Source organism: Cricetulus griseus (genome assembly GCF_003668045.3).
Source record: "Cricetulus griseus strain 17A/GY chromosome 1 unlocalized genomic scaffold, alternate assembly CriGri-PICRH-1.0 chr1_0, whole genome shotgun sequence".
Classification (NCBI taxonomy): domain Eukaryota; kingdom Metazoa; phylum Chordata; class Mammalia; order Rodentia; family Cricetidae; genus Cricetulus; species Cricetulus griseus.
The window spans coordinates 248,915,431-248,935,971 of record NW_023276806.1 but is presented as its reverse complement, the minus strand read 5'-3'; the positions used below and the strand labels follow the sequence as shown (position 1 = coordinate 248,935,971).

At 48.8% G+C, this 20,541-nt stretch overlaps 1 protein-coding gene across 1 annotated transcript in view; it reads left to right on the top strand.

The window, feature by feature from the left end:
- Positions 1-20,541, top strand: part of Sugp1 (SURP and G-patch domain containing 1) — a 27,114-nt gene extending 6,573 nt beyond the window's left edge. Inside the window, exons 3-14 of the mRNA XM_027394630.2 lie at positions 289-389; positions 2,492-2,716; positions 6,173-6,296; positions 6,626-6,726; positions 7,407-7,530; positions 13,149-13,510; positions 17,857-17,963; positions 18,353-18,530; positions 18,741-18,847; positions 19,740-19,885; positions 20,108-20,237; positions 20,383-20,541. Coding sequence (XP_027250431.1) covers positions 289-389; positions 2,492-2,716; positions 6,173-6,296; positions 6,626-6,726; positions 7,407-7,530; positions 13,149-13,510; positions 17,857-17,963; positions 18,353-18,530; positions 18,741-18,847; positions 19,740-19,885; positions 20,108-20,237; positions 20,383-20,409 — 1,732 coding nt within the window. The 3' untranslated portion in view covers positions 20,410-20,541. The remainder of the gene's footprint in view (positions 1-288; positions 390-2,491; positions 2,717-6,172; positions 6,297-6,625; positions 6,727-7,406; positions 7,531-13,148; positions 13,511-17,856; positions 17,964-18,352; positions 18,531-18,740; positions 18,848-19,739; positions 19,886-20,107; positions 20,238-20,382) is intronic.

Sequence of the window (20,541 nt, the reverse complement as noted above, 5' to 3'; positions counted from 1 at the left end):
CGAGACAGGGTTTCTTTGTAGGTTTTGGAGATTGTCCTGGAACTCTCTTTGAAGACCAGGCTGGCCTGGAACTCACAGAGATCGGCCTGCCTCTGCCTCCCGAGTGCTGGAATTAATGGCATGTGCCTCCAATGCCTGGCTTTCCCTGACATCTTAAAGGGCTGCAATCTAGCTCTCTCAATAGAAGAACACAAGATGGGTGTGGGGCCAGGAATGTTAGTGCATTAGCCCTGTCCTTGGCTCTCTATCTTCTTCTACAGCTCACTCTCACCCATGCTTTGGTTCTAGAATTGCCAGTGCACATAACTCCTGTATCTCCAACAAGTTTGCCAATGATGGTAGCTTCTTGCAGCAATTTCTGAAGTTGCAGAAGGCACAGACAAACACAGGTGAGTTCAGCCAGACCTCCCACCCCAGCCTTTGTCCCCTAGGTTCCCTGGAACATTGTGGGTGACAGGTTTCACCATTAAGTGTCCTCACTGTTTTCCTGTGGGATGACAGACAGGTTGTTACCAGAGGGTCAGGTCCTCCATGTTCCATAATGGGCCCAGAGGGTTCCCAGTGGAGTGTGGGTGGGTTGTAGCATCAAGCTGGTTTGAGGTGCCTAAGTTGTGTCAAGAAGATGACACATTTAAGTCTGCTGTGGATGGTGCAGGACCGGGAGGCACCCTGGAAGGCGTTTGCAGGACTTTATTGGGGCCATCTCTAGCCAGTACTCCCTGCATTTGGCACCATATAGGCCACTACCTTGCCCCTTTCCTCATCTCCCTTCATGTCACCTGTGGACAGAAGACTCTTGTCAACCCTGCTGCCACCTGTCTTTTGAAAGTTGACAAAACATGGATCCTTGTATTTGAATCCATAGGCTTGGTATCCTATCATTTTTACTTCTGATTTTTTTATTTTTGTTCTGGAACTCCTTCTGGAGACCAGGCTGGCCTTGAACTCAGAGATCCGCCTGCCTCTGCCTCCCGAGTGCTGGGATTAAAGAAATGAGTCACCACTGCACTGCCTTCTGATTTTTTTTTTTTTTTTTTACTTGCTGTTAAGAGCACTTGCTGCCCTTGCAGAGGACCAAGGTTAATTTCCCAGCACCACTATGGTGGCCCACAACCACTTGGGTCCCGAAGGATCCAACACACTCCCTCTTGGGAATGATAGGCATGCACATGGCACATAGGTATACATGGAGGCAAAGCACTGAAACATACAAAAATCTAAAATAAATAAATAACAAAAAAAGGCAGGGTCTCATTATAGCCTGGCTAGCCTGGTCCCCTCCCCACCCTTGTCTCCTAGGAACCCACTGCTGACAGGATGTGTCTGACAGTCTTGGTCACCCTGTCCTCAGCAGTGTCGTACCACTTCTGTTTGGTGAGAGGGCATTCTCTCTCTTTTTTTTCCTTTCCCTTTCTTCGAGGTAGGATTTCTCTGTGTAACAGCCCTTCTTGGAACTTAACTCAGGCCTTGAACTCACAGAGACCCACCTGCCTCTGCCTTCTGAGTACTAGGATTAAAGGTGTGTGACACCACTGCCTGGCAAGGGGGGTTCTTTTAGACCCAGAGGATACCTGCCGATCTCAGGCGGAGTTCAGCTTCTAAAGCATCACATAGCCAGGAACCCCTGCTTTACACTTAAAAACTGAGGCTTTGGACATGAAGGCTAGAGTGTGGAGCCTCTAGTGCTGTGGTCCACCTGCCCAGTTGTGCTAAAACTCTGCTCTCCAGGGAACTTGGTTTCCTGCCTTGTCATGAGCTTAATTGTACCCCAGGGGATGATGATGATGATGAAGATGATTAATTTTTGCAGTGCTAGGAGTCAAACTTGGGTTCTCATGCATGCTCAGCAAGTGCTCTACCACACAGAAGAGCCCTGTTTTAGGTTTTCAAGACAAGACTTAGTTGCCCAGGCTGGCCTTGAACTGCACATTTTGCCACAGTCTCAAGAGTAGCTGAATTACATGTCTTCAACCCCAGGCCCTGTCCGCATGTGGGGTCTTAGTAGAGGGGCCGTGTGTACCACAACATATCTTCTAGCTTTCCCCAGTGGGTAGAAATCCAGGCACAGGGAAGCCACACGGCCCAGTTGGAGGTCACTGTTACTGAAGGAGACTTTAAACCAGCCTTAAACATGCTGTTTAAGTCCCTTACCCTTTAGAGAGGCTGTGACCTGGAATGTGGAGGCTGGTGTCTCACCCAGGAGCTGACTGCCTTCCATATTGGGTGTGGTGTGCAAAGGCACATTCAGCAAGAGCTGCCACCTGCCAAGCCTTGCCATGTCCTCTTGCAAGGAGGACCCCTGAAAATCATTTCTCCTGTGCTTCAGTCTACTTTCCCTGGCCTAGAGGTGGCCCTTTAGAGGTCTAGGGCGTCTGCACAACCATGGCATACGTGAAGATGACTGTAACCATGATGGACATACGTACTGGGTGTGTCCACAGCACTGCCCTCTGCAGATTTCCAGTGTGTGTTTTCTCTTGTCCATCCCCAGATGCACCCCCCAGTACCCCTCCTAGCACGACGACACCCAGCACCTTGAAGAGACCCCTCCTACTCAGCAAGCGGACAGGCCTGGGACTGGGCAGCCCGCTGGGCCCTGTGAAGAATTACTCACATGCCAAGCAGCTGCCCATCGCACACCGCCCAAGCATCTTCCAGTCCCCTGATGATGATGATGATGATGAGGAGGACTATGAACAGTGGCTGGAGATCAAAGGTAAGTTGTGGGATGGCCAGGGCCTGGCACAAGGTGCTGTGGTTGGGTCAGCAGCCCACAGGTGTCCAAGTGAGGCTGTGCGTTTTGAGCAGAGTGAGCCACCCTGGTAAGTCTTGGAACAGCACTGCCAAGGACATTAGCCCCATTCTGGAACAATGGCTGCTGTCACAGCCCATCATAGATGGCTTCCTGGACAGGGTCTCATGTCAACTAAGGTGGGAGCTTCTGTGGCTGAGTCCATACTTTGGGCCACAGGTTCAGAATGTAAAGTTTGGAGAATGTGCTCCCACATGGAGAAGTGGTCTCTGATCTCAGGATGACAGTGGCCATTGTCTTCTAGTGACTCAGCTCCATATCATTCAGAACAAGGCTCTGTGACAGCAGGACCATGTGAATAACTGGCTGCTGCACATCCTGTGACCCTGACACAGATGTCACACAGACCACTTAGCTATGCCATGTCAGCCTGTTCTGAAAGAGGGTCACCAGAGCAGGTTGGAGGCACACCGTCTTAGGTGCTCTGTCCTTGCCAGTGCCCTTCTCATGCTCTGTAAGGGACAGGTCATCTCAAGGCCTCAGCACCTGTCTGGTTATCAGTTGCTTCTGTACACAGTGGTCATATGGGATGCTTGCTGTGCATGAGAGCTGGAGCAGAATCCAGCATAGAATGCCCCTAGACTCACGGTACCCACCTTAGGTCATGTGTGCCTTTATCCCCTCTATCCCACTCTTTTGCTTCCTGGCAACCAAGCAGCAAGGCATATAAGATTAGCTATGGACTCAGTGTCTGCCCTAATGGCCAGACACCAGCCGGCAGTGAGCCGTTTCCCTTGTGACATTCATAAAAGTATATGGTTCATACAATGACTAGTGGACTCAGCCTCAGGACCAGGCCGGGGAGAAATATAAAAGCAAGTTCCACCTGCCTCAAACAGGCAGCTAATCCACCTGTAAGGGGATATTCTTAGGTGGGGGATGTGGCTCATAGGTGCAGTACTTTGTCTAGCATGTACAGATGCCCTTGGTTTCATTCCCAGCACTGCATAAACCAGGACATGGTGATACTTGTCTATTATCCCAACACTCAGAAGGTTGAAGCAGGAGGACCAGGAATTTAAGGCTAGCCTTAAACTATTCTAATGACAGCCTGCAATACAAGTCTCAAAAAAACAAAACACAGCTGAGCAGTGGTGGCGCAGGACTTTAATCCCAGCACTTAGGAGACAGAGGCAGGCGGATCTCTGTGAGTTTGCGGCCAGCCTGGTCTACAGAATGAGTTTCAGAACAGCAAAGGCTACACAGAGAAACCCTATGGGGAGTGGAGGTGGGATACAAACTTAGTATTGTATCTCTAAAATAATGATTGAATTGAAAAAGTGGGTGTCCTAATGCCCAGAAGTCAGTCTGCCAGTACTCTTTCCCACCAACACAAGCTCAGACTACTTGGAGATATGGCTGGTTGTGAGTGTGTGAGGGTGCAGGAGATTACCAGATTAGGGAGTCCATCAGAAACTCCTGGGATCAGGTCCAGAGTGCTTGGGAGCCAGCTTCAGGACAACAAACTGAAGTCCACATAATGCTCAGTTCAGAGTGTGTGGTAATTTTTAAAGGAGAATTGTTAGAGCTGGAAAGATAAGTCAGGAAAGTGCATGGTTTCATTGTGGCTTCTAAGCATGGGGACCTGAGTTTGGTTGAAAATCCCACACTGAAAAGAAAAAGGAAATACTGGATGTGGTGACACATGCTGTAATCCTAGTGCTGGTGATGGAGATACAGATAGGGCTCCCTAGCCAGCCTGGTTAGTATACTTGGTAAGTTGCAGGAGAGACCCTGAATCAGAAATTAAAATTAAAAACAAACAAACAAAAAAACAGGGAGATGGCTCAGCAGTTAGGAGCATTTGCTGCTCTTTTGGAAGTCCCAAGTTTGGTTCCTAGTACCCACATGGTGGCTCACAATCATTTGCAATATCTATGTACATGGCACACAGACACACATGTTGACAAAACACTCAAAAACATAAAGCTGGGCCGTGGTGACACAGGACTTTAATCCCAGCACGTGGGAGGCAGAGGCAGGCAGATCTCCGAGTTCAAGGCCAGCCTGGTCTGCCGATCTTTCTAGAACAGTCAGGGCTACACAGAAGAAACCTTGTCTCAAAAAATAAACAAAAACCCAAAACATTAAGTAAATCTTTTAAAAAGATAAAGAAGAAAGGTGGACAGTTCTGAGGAATTACACTGGAGGTTATGCTTTGGCCTCACCTTCACACACACAATGCACATCTACCTGCTTTCATCTGCACCTGCATACACATACAAAAGAATTCATCATCTCTTAAGATGACAAAAATGAGCAGTTGAGGGTCTAGAGAGACCACTCAGTAGTTAAGAGTTCTTCCAGAGGACCCAGGTTCAATTCTCAGCACCCACATGGCAACTCATAATTATCTGTAACTCTGGTTCCAGGGCATCTGGCACCCTCAACACAGACATCAGGTAGGCAAAACACCAATGTTCATAAACTAAAAATAAGTTTTTGGGAAAAAAAAAAAGGAACAGCTTGGCATGGTGGCATACATCTTTAATCCCAGCACTCTGGAGACAGAGTCAGGGGGATCTCTGAGTTCCAGACCAGCCTGGGCTACAGATCTTTCCAGGACAGCCAGGGGTACACAGAGAAACCCTGTATCAAAAAACAAAAACAAAGCAATCCTGGGGGTGGGGGAATCAAGAATGCAAAGGAACAAATATTTTCTTATTTTGAAAACTGTCAAAAGAAATGTAGGGCTGGGGGTGGGGGTAGGGGGCTAGAGAGATGGCTCAGAGGCTATCTAGAGGACCTTCAAATCCCAGCACCCACATGGCAATTTAAAACTGTCTGTAACCCTGATTTCCGGGGATCTGACACCTTCACACCAGTGCACGTAAAATAAAGTTAAATAAATTATTTTAAAAAAAATTGTGGGGCTGTAGAAATTGCAACGGTTAGAGCACTAGCTTCTCTTACAGAGGCTCTGGGTTCAATTCCGAGGGCATACATGATGTTTCACAACTGTAATGCCAGTTCCAGGGGTTCTAACACCCTTCTCTTGCCTCCATTGGGCACTGCACACAAGTAATGAATGCACTTACATACATGCAGGTAAAATACTCATACTCATAAATGCTTAAAAATGCTTTTTAAAAAGTTAACACGTACACAGACTAGACTATATACACTTCCCAGTGACCTCTTAGCCTAGAGATTTTTTTACTACCAGAGGCCCTGACAACCTGTCCCCACCAGCTTGTCTGACTGTAAAGACCAAGCATCCTCCAGAACTGGGTGCATGGCTGTCAGCAGCCTCCTGCATCTCTTGCTCTTCTCCCCCTGTCGTTGCGGTCTATAGAGAGAGTGTACCTAGTGACTGTTGGGTGTGTGAGTTGGAGCCCCGTACTGACAGCCTCCTTAAAGTTTCACCCCCAGAGGGAGCCGAGACTCGGAGAGTGATAGAGAAGCTGGCTCGTTTTGTGGCGGAAGGAGGCCCCGAGCTAGAGAAAGTAGCTATGGAGGACTACAAGGATAACCCTGCCTTCACGTGAGTACCAGTGGGGCAGTGCCATGCTGCTCACACATTTGCTGTGGTCTTAGATACAAGTGTGGAAACCTGTCTGAAGCTCAGGATGGAACCCAGAGCTACTTGTGTGCTAAGCAAGGGCTCTACTACTGAGCCACACCCCAGCTCCAAAGGAGATTATTATTGTTATTTGGGAGGGAGTGCTGGGGGTAGACTCCAGGGTCTCACTCTGCTACTGAGCCGCACCCAGCCTTGGACACTTTGTAAATGCCCTGCTGAGGGTTTTGCATTGGAGCTTCAGCTTCACACACCACTGAAACTCATTCTGATGTTCCAAATCCTCTTTCCAGATTTTTACATGATAAGAATAGCAGGGAATTCCTGTACTACAGAAAGAAGATAGCTGAGATCAGGAAGGAAGCCCAAAAGCCACAGGCAGCTGCCCTGAAAGGTAAGAGGTTGGAGGAGGATAGGGAGCACTGTGGGATATGGCAGTCAAAACCTATGCCCTCATGGGCAGTGGGAGTTGCTCTTGCGATGTGTCAACATGCCTGTAGGTCCCCAGGGCCTAACTGAATTCTGAGTACCAGGGTTGGCTATAGGATATGGGACTGTAGCATGTCAGGGGCCTTCTGGGGGCTGGGGTCTGTCCAGATGCTCATTAGAACATGGGAATGGGCCAAAGGAGCATTCCATTGTCATTCTGACAAGTTCTGGTTAGCTCTAGCTCCACATGTGCCCAAGGCTGCTGTGGTGCCTGATGCCAAGTAGGTGAACTGGGGACAAACAGCAGGAGATGGATGGGTTGGGTTTCAGGGTCGGAGCTCTGGTGGACAACAGGAGTCTGTCTGATGTGTGGAAACATGTTTGAATCACTGCAGACTTCTGCTTCATCCTTCCCCAGGAAAGGAGGGAGGGTGAGCCCCCCTTTCTGTACTTTCTGGGTGGGGTGGGATTGTATAGTTGTGATATCTCTCTGGTTTTGGTCCCTATAATAATCTGATTCCCATTTGCCTGTCTCTCTTTGCACCGTTCCTAAGACAAGCCCCGCTCGCTCCCGAGGGGCTCTTTAGCAGGAATTAGGCTGTTGGGTGTGGTGAGTTGAGCTCAGTACTGACAGCCTGCTTAAAGTTTCACCCCCAGAGGACGAAGAGGCCAAGAACCTTGCAGAAAAGTTGGCCAGGTTCATAGCAGACGGGGGTCCTGAAGTGGAGACCATTGCCCTCCAGAACAACCGTGAGAACCAGGCCTTCAGGTAAGGCTCTGCATGCACAAGTAGACAGTAGACAGGGAGGAAGGGTTTGTTTCGGCTCCTGTCTTCCATTGTGGCTAGGAAGGCAGCATGGAGTCTGCAGTGTGTTAGCAGAGGGTTCTGGTGTCTCCACTGGCCAGGAAACAGAAAACACTTGATCAGAGACCAAACTATGGACCTCAGAGGGCCTCTGGTGAACACTTCTGAAGGCTCCTTCCAGAGTATCGTCACTTAGAGGGACCAGGTGGTCAGTAGATAATTCAAATTCAGCTCATTAGAAAGGCTCACTTTGGGGACTGGAGAGATGGCTCAGAGGTTAAGAGCACTGACTGTTCTTCCAGAGGTCCTGAGTTCAATTCCCAGCAACCACATGGTGGCTCACAACCATCCGATATGAGATCTGGTGCTCTCTTCTGATGTGCAGATATACATGGAAGCAAAATGTTGTATACATAATAAATAAATAAAATCTTTGAAAAAAAAAAAAAAAGAAAAGCTCACTTTGGCCGTGGTCTATGTAGGTGAAGGTATAGAACACCATGTTAAGGGGTTACTTTTTTTTTTTTTTTTTATGTTTTTTATTTTGAGACAGGATCTTACTATTATAAGCCTTGGCTGTCCTGGAACTCACTCTGTAGATCAGGGTCACCTGAAACTCAAGAGATCCTCCTGCCTCTGCCTTCTGAGTGCTGAGACTAAAAGCAAGTGCTACCACACCAAGATAGCCTGGAAGTTTCTAATTCCAGAGTTCATGGGTGGTTCTTGAATGGTATCTGAGTAGGCACACTGGTGTCTTTCTCCATGTGTCTTGGTTTTTTTTTGTTTGTTTGTTTGTTTGTTTTTTTTTTTTTTTTGGTTTTTCGAGACAGGGTTTCTCTGTGGCTTTGGCGGCTGTCCTGGAACTTGCTCTGGAGACCAGGCTGGTCTCGGACTCACAGAGATCCGCCTGCCTCTGCCTCCTGAATGCTGGGATTAAAGGCATGCGCCACCAACGCCTGGCACTCCATGTGTCTTATAATGTAGAGTTTATCTTGTGCCCTGTAACAGATGGCAGTTCCTGGCTAGGGGCAGGCTGGACTTGTGGTTTACAAAAGTTTATAATTGGGTGTGGTCTTGGATGCCTTTTATGATGAGGGCCAGTAGGGAACAGGAGTCTCAAGGTGTGAAGAATAGGAAATCATCCGGTGCTCTGGTCCCAAAGAGGGCTGAATCACTAGTGGACCTGCCCATGAGCTGATACCCAACCCTGAGGTGTAGACTCACTGTGACATTTGCTGTCATCTGGAGGGCAGTATGCTGTGGGTCTGAAAGGAGCCAGCAGAGTCTAACTGCAGCGAGAACTGCCCTGGAGCTCCTGCTTCTCCTCCCTCAGTCTATTGCATCTGCTGTGACAGGTGTATGCCATCACCCACAGCCTAATAACCTTTTATAGAGTTATCTGTTGCTCATCTCTGTGAGAACTCATTGATTTTCATGTTCTATTTTCTAGGGAGGTCTGTGTGGCACACAATAGCTGGGCAGAGTGATGGGACTTTATTCTGAGCCCTAGCTTCTCAGGAGGTCAAGGTCCAGCCCCACCCAGCTTTTCACTGAGATATGGTTGGCTCATGTGGCCCTGGGCCTCCTGCCTGGCCCTTTGTCTGCCTGAAGGGTCTTGCAGTAGATACCTAGCCTCAAGATAACTGTTGTGGACACTGGACCAAGAGTGGGTACCTGGGATGTGGTGTGGCTGACAAGACTATTTGCACATTCATCCCTGTGACTTGCCAGACTGAGGAAGGAATGGAGCTTTTGTTGTCTGGCACCCCCAAAGCACCGTGAGTTCTTCATGGCGTGACATTGGCAGTTCAGTCTCACTTGCTGTCTTCACTTTGTTCCCAGCTGCCAGGGAAAAGTTCCCCAAGCAAAGCAACTGAGGGGAAAAGAGTGACTTTGGCTCTCTGTTCCAGATTACAGTCTTTTATGAGGAGAGACAGCAGTAACTTACAGTAGCTAGTCAAGAGCACAAAGATTAAATGCATGATTACCAGTGCTCAGCTCACATTTTCTACTCTGTTATGCAGCCCAGGCCCTTAATACAGGGATTGGTGCTTCTCAAAGTAGGCAGCTCTTCCACCTCAGTTACTGTAGTCAAGATAACCCTTCATGAACACACCCACAGGGCAGCCTGATCCAGACACTCTCTCACTGAGACTCTTCCCAAATGATTCTAGACTGTCTAGTTGACAGTGAAAACTAATCATCACACTGGATTAAATGTGAGGTAGCCTTGAAGTCCAGGCTTACTAGATAGAGAGAGATGGCACCTCCCTGCATTCCTGATCTTAGAGGGTGTGCCCATTACTCATGGACCCTAATGTGGCCAGCATCCGTTGCACACCCTGCAGCCTGATTAAATACTTTGTACCCTCATTAGTGGCACACGCCTTTAATCCCAGAACTTGGGAGGCAGAGGCAGACCGATCTCTATAAAGTCAAGGGCAGCCTGGTCTAGAAAATTCAGGACAGCCAGGCTAAACAGAGAAACCATGTCTTAATAAACAAACAAACAAATATGCTTTGAGAGTTGGATGTGGTGGTGTAAGCCTTTATTTCCAGCACTCAAGAGGGCCAAGGCAGGTGAATCTGAATTTAAAGCTATCCGGGGCTACATAGTGAGACCCTGTCTCAAACAACAGGGGAAGACCCCTTTGTAGCCAGCCATGTGTCAGGAAGCCAAAAGCATGTTCCTTTGGCAAGCCAACACATTGCTAAGCTGTGCCTCAGAAAGCATGTCATCCAAAGTGATGATACAGCAGTAACAAACCAGCATGCAGGAGGCTGAGGCAGGAGGATCATTGGTTGAGTTCAAAGTCAACCTGGGGTACATTGAAAGGTTCAACCTCATAAAACAGAAATGTCAGTCACAGATGTAACATCCAGCCTCAGAGGTTAATGTCTTCACAGTTGCTGTAAGGCAAGTGGGTCTCTTGCCATGTGAGCCAGGTCCTGGAATGTTTAGTTGATTTTTTGTTTTTTGGTGTTTTGTTTGTGTGACAGGGTTTCTTCGTGTAGTCCTTGCTATTCTAGAACTCACTCTGTAGACCAGACTGGCCTCAAACTCACAGAGATCTGCCTGGTCCTGCCTCTCAAGTGCTGGGATTAAAAGTGTGCACCACCGTGCCCTGATCAAATGCTGGCTTCTTAGGGGCAAGGAAACTAAGACAAGAGGCCTTGTTTTAGAAGCATGCCCCAAATATTGAAATGGTGTCTCTCTCCATTTCCACGGATGCTGTCAGTGTTCCTTAGGCTTGGTGGCTCATAGAGGAAGGAGATTTGATTTTGTAGTCCTTGGTGTGAGGAAAGTCAAAGAAGAGGATGCCAGGCAGGAGTTACTTTGGGGTTTGGTTTGGTTTTTGTTTTTGAGACAGGGTTTCTTTTGTTGTTTTTGTTTTGTTTTGTTTCAAGACAAGGTTTCTTTGTAGACCAAGCTGGCCTTGAATTTACAGAGATCTACCTGCCTTTGCCTCCAGAGTGCTGGGATTAAAGGTGTGCGCCGCCACCACCTGGCTAGACAGGGTTTCTATATATAATGGCTCTGACTGTCCTAGAACTTGTTCTGTAGGCCAGGCTGCCTTCAAACTCATAGAGATCTACCTGTCTTTGCCTCCCAAGTGAGGGGACAAAGGTGTATACTACCACCATAACCTGACAGATTCTCTTTTTGGTTTTGGTTTTTTGTTTGTTTGGTTGTTTTTGGTGTGTGTGTGGCTTTTTTTTTGGGGGGGGGTTGCTTGTTTTTAATGTGTTTGTGTTTTGCACATATTGATGACTATGTACCCCTTGCATGCCAAGTGCCTGCAGAGCTTAAAGAGCATGTTGGGCCTCCTAGGTCTGGAGTTATAATACTTATGAGGCATTCTGTGAGTTCTGAGAACTGAATCCAAGTCCTCTGGAAGAGCAGCCAGTGCTCATAATGGCTGAGCCATCTTTCTAGCCCAAAGTTAAGGTGTGTGCATTTTGTACTGCTTCCCATTTTTATTTAAGGGCAGGCTCCTTCTGTCTCAGACTGTCTTTTAATCTCCATCTTCCTGTCTCAGCCTCTCGAGTACTGGGATGCTGGGGGTGGGGGGCATGTGCGGCATGTGCATGTGAGAGAGAGGGAGGGAGAGAGAAGAGAGAGTGTAGCTCTGTCTTGTCTAGAACCACTGACCTTAGACTTAGAAATCCTTTTACATTGCCTTCCACATGCAAGGATTATGGGTCACAGCTTTGTCTCTTAAAAAATTTTGAGTGTTCTGCCTGCATGCATATATGTGTACCACATGATAAAGGCCAGAAGAGGATGTCAGATACCATGGAACTAGAGTTACAGACGGTTGTGAGCTGCCATGTGGGTGCTGGGAACTGAACCCCAGCCTTGTTTAAGAGCAGCCAGTGTTCTTAACCCCTGCGCCATCTCTCCAGCCCCCTTGTTTCTTTTACTAATGGCCTTTACTTGGCCATGCTTATACTACGACCCAGGAATACAAAGGAGACACCACCATTTCCTGGTATTCCTGTTCTGCCCTACCCAGATGGCAGGTGTTAGTAGACTTCTTCCAGCTGTCTCCTAGGGCTCATGTGGACACACAGGCTGAGTCTGTGGACTTTGTGGGAGGTTATTGCTCATGCAGAAGGGAGCCTCAGTATCTGACCATGTGCTGTCAGTTCCTGTGTCCTGTGGTGCACCACCAAACATTTTGCAAGCCACACGGTGAAAATACTCAAAGGCTGCCTCAGTGCTGTGTGTGCAAACTACAGTCCTTCCCTGAACAGCACAGGGCAGCTCCACTGCCATTGTTTAAGACATTCTCAGTTTCTTACAGCTGAGTTCTGCTCACAAAGGTGGGTATGTATAAGCTGTGTGCAAATTCTACACCATATAGGAGAGACTGAGCATCTGAGCACAGAGTAAGATAGCAGCAGGCCTCAGGCAGCCCCAGGAGACTGGGGCCAAGCTCTCTTTTGTGGTACAGCTCTGCTGGGACCAACCTCCAGGTTCATAGGTGCTGGTCTGGGTCCTCAATCCAAGACCTAGTTCCCTGTTCTGTGTGTATGCATAGCTGAATCTTTCTTGGAATTTGCCACATGAAATGGGAATGCTGGGCTAAGCCGCACCATTCTGACTGTCAGAGGAGCAGGCAGTGGAGAAGAGCTGAGTTTTTGTTGTCTCAGTCCTGTGTTTTCCCATCTGGCTCAGGACAAAGGGGATGAGCTTTCTGCCTACGGCTTTCAGGGGATGCTTCTGCCCCGAAGCCACTTTACCTTTGAGGTGGGACTGGAGCCCAGTACTCCTGTTTTGCACTGTCGGCCCACAGGGGATTAGAAGGAGGAGTACCCAAGGTCTTCCAACAGCTCAGAATTTTCTGATGTAAGGTCATTGTAGGTTGGGGAGACTCTGAGAGTGCTTATCACATCCCAGCAGAAGCCTTTATGACTAAAGATGGCCTAATAGAGGCTTGCAGTGTACTGCCTGTGGTTGAGGCCTGACTGGACAGTGTCTCCAGCAACCCTGAGTGCGTATAACCTGATCTGTTCTAATCCCAGTAAGCAGGGCCATGTCTCAATCCTGCAATGCTGTCCCCTGCTTTCCTTTGCAGTTTTCTCTATGATCCCAACAGCCAAGGATACAAATACTACCGTCAAAAGCTGGAGGAGTTTCGGAAAGCCAAGGCAGGCTCCACAGTCTCCCTCCCTGCTCCTGCTCCCAACCCCAGCCTGCGGCGCAAGTCTGCCCCTGAAGCCCTGTCTGGGGCTGTGCCCCCCATCACTGCCTGCCCCACTCCAGTGGCCCCAGCACCTGCTGTCAACCCCACTCCATCCATCCCTGGGAAGCCCACCACCACAGCCACTGTGAAGAGGAAGCGGAAGAGTCGGTGGGGGCCTGAGGAGGACAAAGTGGAGCTGCCACCTGCTGAACTAGCACAGAGGGACATAGATGCCTCACCGTCACCTCTGTCAGGTAGGCTACCCACCTTGTCTTGTTGGTCCTAGAGGTCATTTCAGAGCATGGGCCACAATTTCACTCCTCCTGTGGTTGGATACTCTGGATTATTTGTGTGTAGACATCATGCAACCAGAATTGGCCCTGAGTCTCCAGTGGGGGTTGGGTCCAGAACCCACACAATCACCAAAGCCTGTGACTATTGGTGCTTTTTTTGTACAGTGACATAACTCAGAGCTAAGGCATGGTGGCATAAAGCCCTGTTATCCCAGTAGTGAGGAAACTACATCAGAGAAATTGCAGGTCCCAGGCTATCCCTATCTCAAAACATATATGTACACATATATACATACATACATTCATACATACATGTCCATCCTGGTAGATCTGAAACAGTCTCATTGTGGTTTTTGGTTTTGGGGACAGTGTTTTCAGATAGTCTCATGTAGCTGAGGATAACCAGAACCCTGATCCTCTACCTCCTAGCTGCTGGGATAGTGTATTCTACCATGTTTGGCTAAGTGTAGTAAGTAGTACCTTACTCCAAGGGGTGTGTATGGTAGTCCAGGAAATAGGAATAAGGGTTATAAAGGGCTGGGCATGGTAGCACATAGTTTAATCCCACCATTCAGGAGGCAGAGGTCGGTGAATTTTTGAGTTTAAGGACAGTTTGGTTTGCATTGTGAGATCCAGGCCAGCAAGGTTTACATAGGGAAGATGCTTCCCCAACAACAACAGCAAAAACCTTATAGAAGACTTAAGAAATTAATAATGATATATGTTTTTTGATGCTGAGTATCAATCCCAGGGCCTTCAACATGCTGAACTGCTCTGAGCTACAGCCCCAGCCCTCAGAGTTCTGAGGGTGAAAGGTGTGGAGCACCATGACTAGCTCCCGTTATTTTTATTTCTTACATTTGCGTACTTTTGTTTTAATATGTTTGGGTGTTTGTCTGCATGTTTGTCTGGGCATTACATGTATGTGGTACCCACAGACAAGAAAAGGGTATTAGGGAGCCACCATGGAGTGCTGGGAATCAAGCCCAAGTCCTGGAAGAACAGCCAGCGCTCTTAACTACTGAGCTGTCTTTCTAGCTCTCCATTCTTTTTTGAGACAGAGTCTCATGTAAGCAAAGCTAGGCTCAAAGTTTTACTATGTGACCAAAGCTGACTGAACTTCTGATCCCCCTGCCTCCATCTCCCAGTGCTGGTATAATGGGTTTGCACTTTAAAAGTGTACACCACTTCCATTTCTCTTTTTTAACTAATCCCTCTGGTTAGGACCTGTGTACCATGTGGCATAAAGAAATGGTAGAATTGAGCCCGTGGTGGCACACGCCTTTAATCCCAGCACTCAGGAGGCAGAAGTAAGCAGATCTCTGAGTTCAAAGTCAGCCTGGTCTACAGAATGAGTTCCAGGACAGTCAGAGCTACACAGAGAGACCCTATCTTGAAACATCAAAAACCAAAAAAGGTAGAAGCAGGCAGGCATCTTCATCTTTTGTCAGTTTTCTGGGAAAGCTTTCAGTCTTTTGCCACTGCCTACACATGTTCTGTCTTTTTGTGTTGTATGTTTGTATGTTCTCTGCCTTGAGTCCTCTCTAGCGTACTGGACAGCTGTCCACTGCCACCACTCTAGCTTTAGCCTCTTGTTGATGTTTTGGGTAGGTGCTGTACCCATTGTTAGACATGCCATTTTCGGGGTTAGGGTGTGGCCCAGCAGTGAGGGCTTTCCTGCAGTCATTGCCAGTCCTGTTACTGTAGGACCCTCTCTCTCTTCTTCTACTACTGTCAGTTTTTTGCTTAATGTGTTTATGAGGCTTTTTTTTTTTTTTCTTTTTTGTAAATGGTGTACATGTATATCTGTGCACCATGTGCTTGCCTGGTGCCCTCAGAGCCTAGAAGAGGGGGAGGGTATCAGGTGTTTTCGAGCTACCATTTAGATAGTGGAAACTGAACCCTGGGTTCTCTGGAAGAATAGCCAATGTATACTTGTTAATGTTTTGAGTCAGTGAGTCAGGGTCTCACTCTGCATCTCTAGTTGGTTTAGAAGTCTCTAGGCAGACTAGGCTGACCCTGAACGAAATGATCTGTCAGCCTCTATTTCCCAAATGCTAGGATTAAAGGCGTGAGCCACCAAGTGTGTGCCATGGCAAGGATATGAAAGCAATAGGATAACCCAGTGGGGAGTTGCCTCTCTCCTTCCATCATATGTGTCCTGGAATTGGAACGTGGGTGGTCACAGTTGGTGATAGGTTCCTTCCTCTGTGAGGAACATTTCCTCAGCATGTCTCTTGACCTCTTTTTACTTAAGCAAGTCAGTTACTGACTCCTGGGTATATCTGTTTCTACCTTATCTGTGTCCATGATTTGCTGTCAGCCTCTACTCAAGGTCACACAGATGGTACTATTTTCTGTCCTAGGCTTTTAAACACATGGCTTATGTTTTTGTCATAGAAATTTCAGGAAATGCAAGATGAGAAGCTACGATAGCTACCATTGTGATTCATACAATCACCCCTGACCTTTCCTCCTCACAGCAGTTTGAGAGACAGCCAACATGTCTCTCATTTCATGCCACAAGCCCACATGGTGTGGGGTGGTCTTCTGTCATCTGAGTTGACAGTCAGTGGCTGAGGAACTTCTGCCATCTGGCTCACTCTCCTACCCACCACCACTCCCTCCCCCAGTAGCTCACATTGACAAGAGAATGGCCCCTATCTTCATTATGGTTTCTATTGCTGTGATAAAGCACCATGACCAAAAGTAACTTGGGGAAGAAAGAATTGATTTGGCTTATGCTTCCATAGCACTTTTCATCATGGAAGAAAGTTGGGACAGGAACTCACACAGGACAGGCACCTCCAGGCAGGAGCTGATGCAGAGGCCAATGAGGGGTGCTGCTTACCGGCTTGCTCTTTATGACTTGCTCATATTGCTTACTGCTTTCCTTTCTGTCTTTCTTTCTTTCTTTCTTTCTTTCTTTCTTTCTTTCCTTCTTTCTTCCTTTCTTCCTTTCTTCCTGTCTGTCTGTCTGTCTGTCTGTCTGTCTTTTTTGAGAAAGGTTTCTCTATTTAGCCCTGGCCTGAAGGTGTGCGCTGCCACCACTGGGCTACAGCCTGATCTTTTTGTTTTGTTTTGTTTGTTTGTTGTTTTTCAAGACAGGGTTTCTCTGTGTCTTTGGAGCCTATCCTGGAACTCACTCTGTAGACCAGGCTGGCCTTGAACTCACAGAGATCCACCTGCCTCTGCCTCCAGAGTGCTGGGACTGAAGGTGTGTGCCACCACTGCCAGCCACAGCTGATGTTATGGAGGCATTTTCTCAGTTGATAGCTACAGCCAGCGGCCACAGCCCACAGGAAAGTCTGTTCTCCTGGTGCCTGTGGGTGGGCATCCTGCCTAGCTTTCAAGACCAGTCTGTAGTCCAGGGCCTTCAGTTCTTAGATCAAGGAGAAAAACGTGGGCTGGGAGCAGGTGCTGTCTGTGATCAAAATGTGGGTGGCAGCATTCAGAGGCTAAGGACAGTAGACCTCAGTGGGTCTCCACCTTGCTTTTTCATTTGTGAGTGATTCCCCAATAAATACCTGACTTCCCTTTATTCTGGGCTCTTGAGGACTCCCTAAATACATCCTCATTTGGCACCCATAGCCTCTGACTATTGGCTGAAATTCCCACAAGACGATGCCTTGGTGACTTTTGTAGACTGAGCCCTTTCCATCTTCCTGAGGGATCTGCCTGTGTGTGCAAGTATGTAAGGGCTTGGTTTTCCTTCCCAGGAGTGTTTGGTTCCTTCTGCCAACTATATGGGCTATCACAGCACCCTCACCATGGATCAGTGCAGTTCCAGCAAGTTCTAAGATAATGTTTACATCAGTAGCTTTGAGGATAGCAGCTGTTTCCCCTGAGGGAGCCACATGGCAGAGCCTAAGGTCAGACCCAATCCAGATAGCGATTGTGACTAGTGGACATGCATGGAGCTCAGCTCCTTTCTGTTACCTTCTCAGGCCCCTGCTCTGTCAACCATTAGTAGTGTGGTATTGAGTGAGGACTCGGGGTCGGGGGGAGGCAGGTTTCTATCCTGGGATGTGGGACCCTTTTTGATCCCTGGGTGTCAACATTTGTGGCTAAGGGACTGAAACCTTCCTGGATCAGACCTCTTCCTGAAGAGGTGTCATGTATACAACAGTTTACATGACAGCCTCCACCACAGTGGGGCCTCTCCAGGCCAGCATCTAGGACAAGAGGGCCTGTTCTTCTCTGGACTTTGCCTGGGGTTTCCTGGGGAGGGTTGACACCAGGTACCTGAAACACTGGCACCAAATTGCCACTTTCTCACTGTCCTGTCGTCTGTTTTCTGCCTCTAGTTCAGGATCTCAAGGGGCTTGGTTACGAGAAGGGGAAACCTGTGGGCCTGGTGGGTGTCACAGAGCTGTCTGATGCACAGAAGAAGCAGCTGAAGGAGCAGCAAGAGGTAAGACCACAGGTGGGGACTCAGCTCTGCCCCCAGGCAAGGGCTACTATTGTATCCACTAGTGCTGCCTGAGGACTCCTGACAGGCAGTGCCCAGGACCTGTGGACTAGGCTTTAGAGAGGTCTCCCTTTGTTCTCCCCTGCCCCAGCTCCCTCCAGTGTCTAGGAAAGGGTGTCCTACTAGGCAGGTGAGGTAGGATTACAGCCCCAGAACCCCCAGCTGTCCCTTGCCATAGGCCTGTAGCCTGACATCTGCTTCTGTCCTTGCTCTGTGGCTGAGCGTCCCCACTCTCCGTGCTGGGATGTAGGTGCTTACAGCTCTTGTCCTGCCTGCTTTCCTGGGCAGGGAGGGAGACACCCTCACCAAGCCCCTGCCTGTTACCTCCACAGATGCAACAGATGTATGACATGATCATGCAGCACAAGCGCGCCATGCAGGACATGCAGCTGCTGTGGGAGAAGGCGCTACAGCAGCACCAGCACGGCTATGACAGTGACGAGGAAGTGGACAGCGAGCTGGGCACCTGGGAGCACCAGCTGCGGCGCATGGAGATGGACAAGACCCGGGGTGTGTGGGGCATGGGGGATGGCACAACCTGGCCATGGCACATGGTGCAGAGATGCTAGCTCTGCCTCTGTTACCTTAGCGTGTGTGTTGGGGGGAGGGGGGGGGCTCCGTGGTGTTTGTGTGGAACGGTGATCGGGGTTGCAAGTCAAGAAAGGGAAACATTGGTATCACCACCACCTCATCCCTCACCATTTGCTTTTCCCTCTTCAGAGTGGGCAGAGCAGCTGACACAGATGGGTCGCGGCAAGCACTTCATTGGTGACTTCTTGCCCCCTGATGAGCTGGAGAAGTTCATGGAGACCTTCAAGGCCCTGAAGGTGAGCACCCCAGGGTCAGACCTGGGGAAGCTGATGGGAAGGCACCCAGCTTTCCTGTACCAAGGCAGGTGCTGACAGGTAGGGAATTAAACAGTGTAGCATGTCCCAGCCTCAACTAGACATACCTGCAGAGGACTTCCAAAGCAGAAGTTCGTTCTTTCTTTCTTTCTTTCTTTCTTTCTTTCTTTCTTTCTTTTTTATTTTCAAGATAGGGTCTTACCAGTGGTGGTGGGGCATGTATTTATTTAATTCCAGCACTCAGGAGGCAGAGGCAGGTGAATCTCTTGAGTTGAGGTCAGTCTTATCTACAGAGTGTGTTTCAGAACAGCCAGGGCTACACAGAGAAATTCTGTCTCGGGAGGGAAAAAAAAAAAGACAGGGTCTTGCCATGCAGTCTTGACTCACTGTGTAAAACAGGCTGACCTTGACCCTTTGTCATCCTATCTCTGTCACTCAAGTGCTGAGAGGGAGGCACCACCTTGCATACTGTTCCTACTGTGGTGGCCTCAAGAACCAGTGGGCTGCTTTGACATGAATTGGGTTCTCTTTGTGTCCCATAGCTATGTCTGTTTAGCATTCTGTGCGATAGGTTGTCCCCAAGCTGGGTATTTGGAACAAATTGTTTTTAGAACATGAGTTATTCTTTGTCAATAAAATCCCAATGGGACTGTTTCAGTTGTCACCTTGCCCTTTTGACTTGACTGCCAGGAAGCTCAGCCCTTGGGGATAACAGAAGGATGAAGAGCTGAATCTGTTTGAGTGGGGTCTGACATTCGTGGGAGTGGGGCACATGGGTGGTCCCATTCTGGCATGAGGCTAAGAGCAGGTGGGGCAGGCATTGGAACCAGAGCTGCAGTCCCCATGACTGGCAACTTCCTCTCTTCTGTTGCAGGAGGGCCGAGAGCCAGACTACTCAGAGTACAAGGAATTCAAGCTGACAGTAGAGAACATCGGCTACCAGATGCTCATGAAGATGGGCTGGAAGGAGGGCGAGGGGCTGGGCACCGAGGGCCAGGGCATCAAGAACCCAGTGAACAAGTGAGTGTTGCCAGGGTGCTTGCAGGGAGCACACAGATGGTTCCAGAAACTAGTAAGAACTGTCCCATGTGTGAAGCCTTGCTTCCCACACTGCTGTGTGACTCAAGGCTGGCTGACCCAAGTCTAAGTGGATCTAGGGTGAGCCCTGCTCACCCCAATACCCTGTAGTCCTTTCCTATCTGTCCTATCTGGGCCCTACTTATGACTTCCGGCTTTCCCCAGGGGAGCCACCACAGTAGATGGAGCTGGCTTTGGCATTGACCGGCCAGCTGAGCTCTCCAAGGAGGATGATGAGTATGAAGCCTTCCGCAAGAGGATGATGCTGGCCTACCGCTTCCGGCCCAACCCCCTGGTGAGTGCCTGCCTGACTCCCTGCTGTTTGGGGGGAGGTGACAGCAAAGGCCCTGCCCCAGCTCTGTTACCTGGAAGGTTCTGGAGGGGAGGACCTGCAATTTCCCACTAACACTATCACTTTTGATCTTTTTGGCCTCCCCCAGAACAACCCCAGACGGCCCTACTACTGAATATTCTGGAAACACAAAGTCTGCTTTCAGATCAGCCATCCTGGACTGTGGAATGTTGTCACATACATCTCTGCCCATCCTGTTGTCACAAGTGTTGTGCTGTGTATTAAAGTCCCAGTGCTCTCCTGCCCA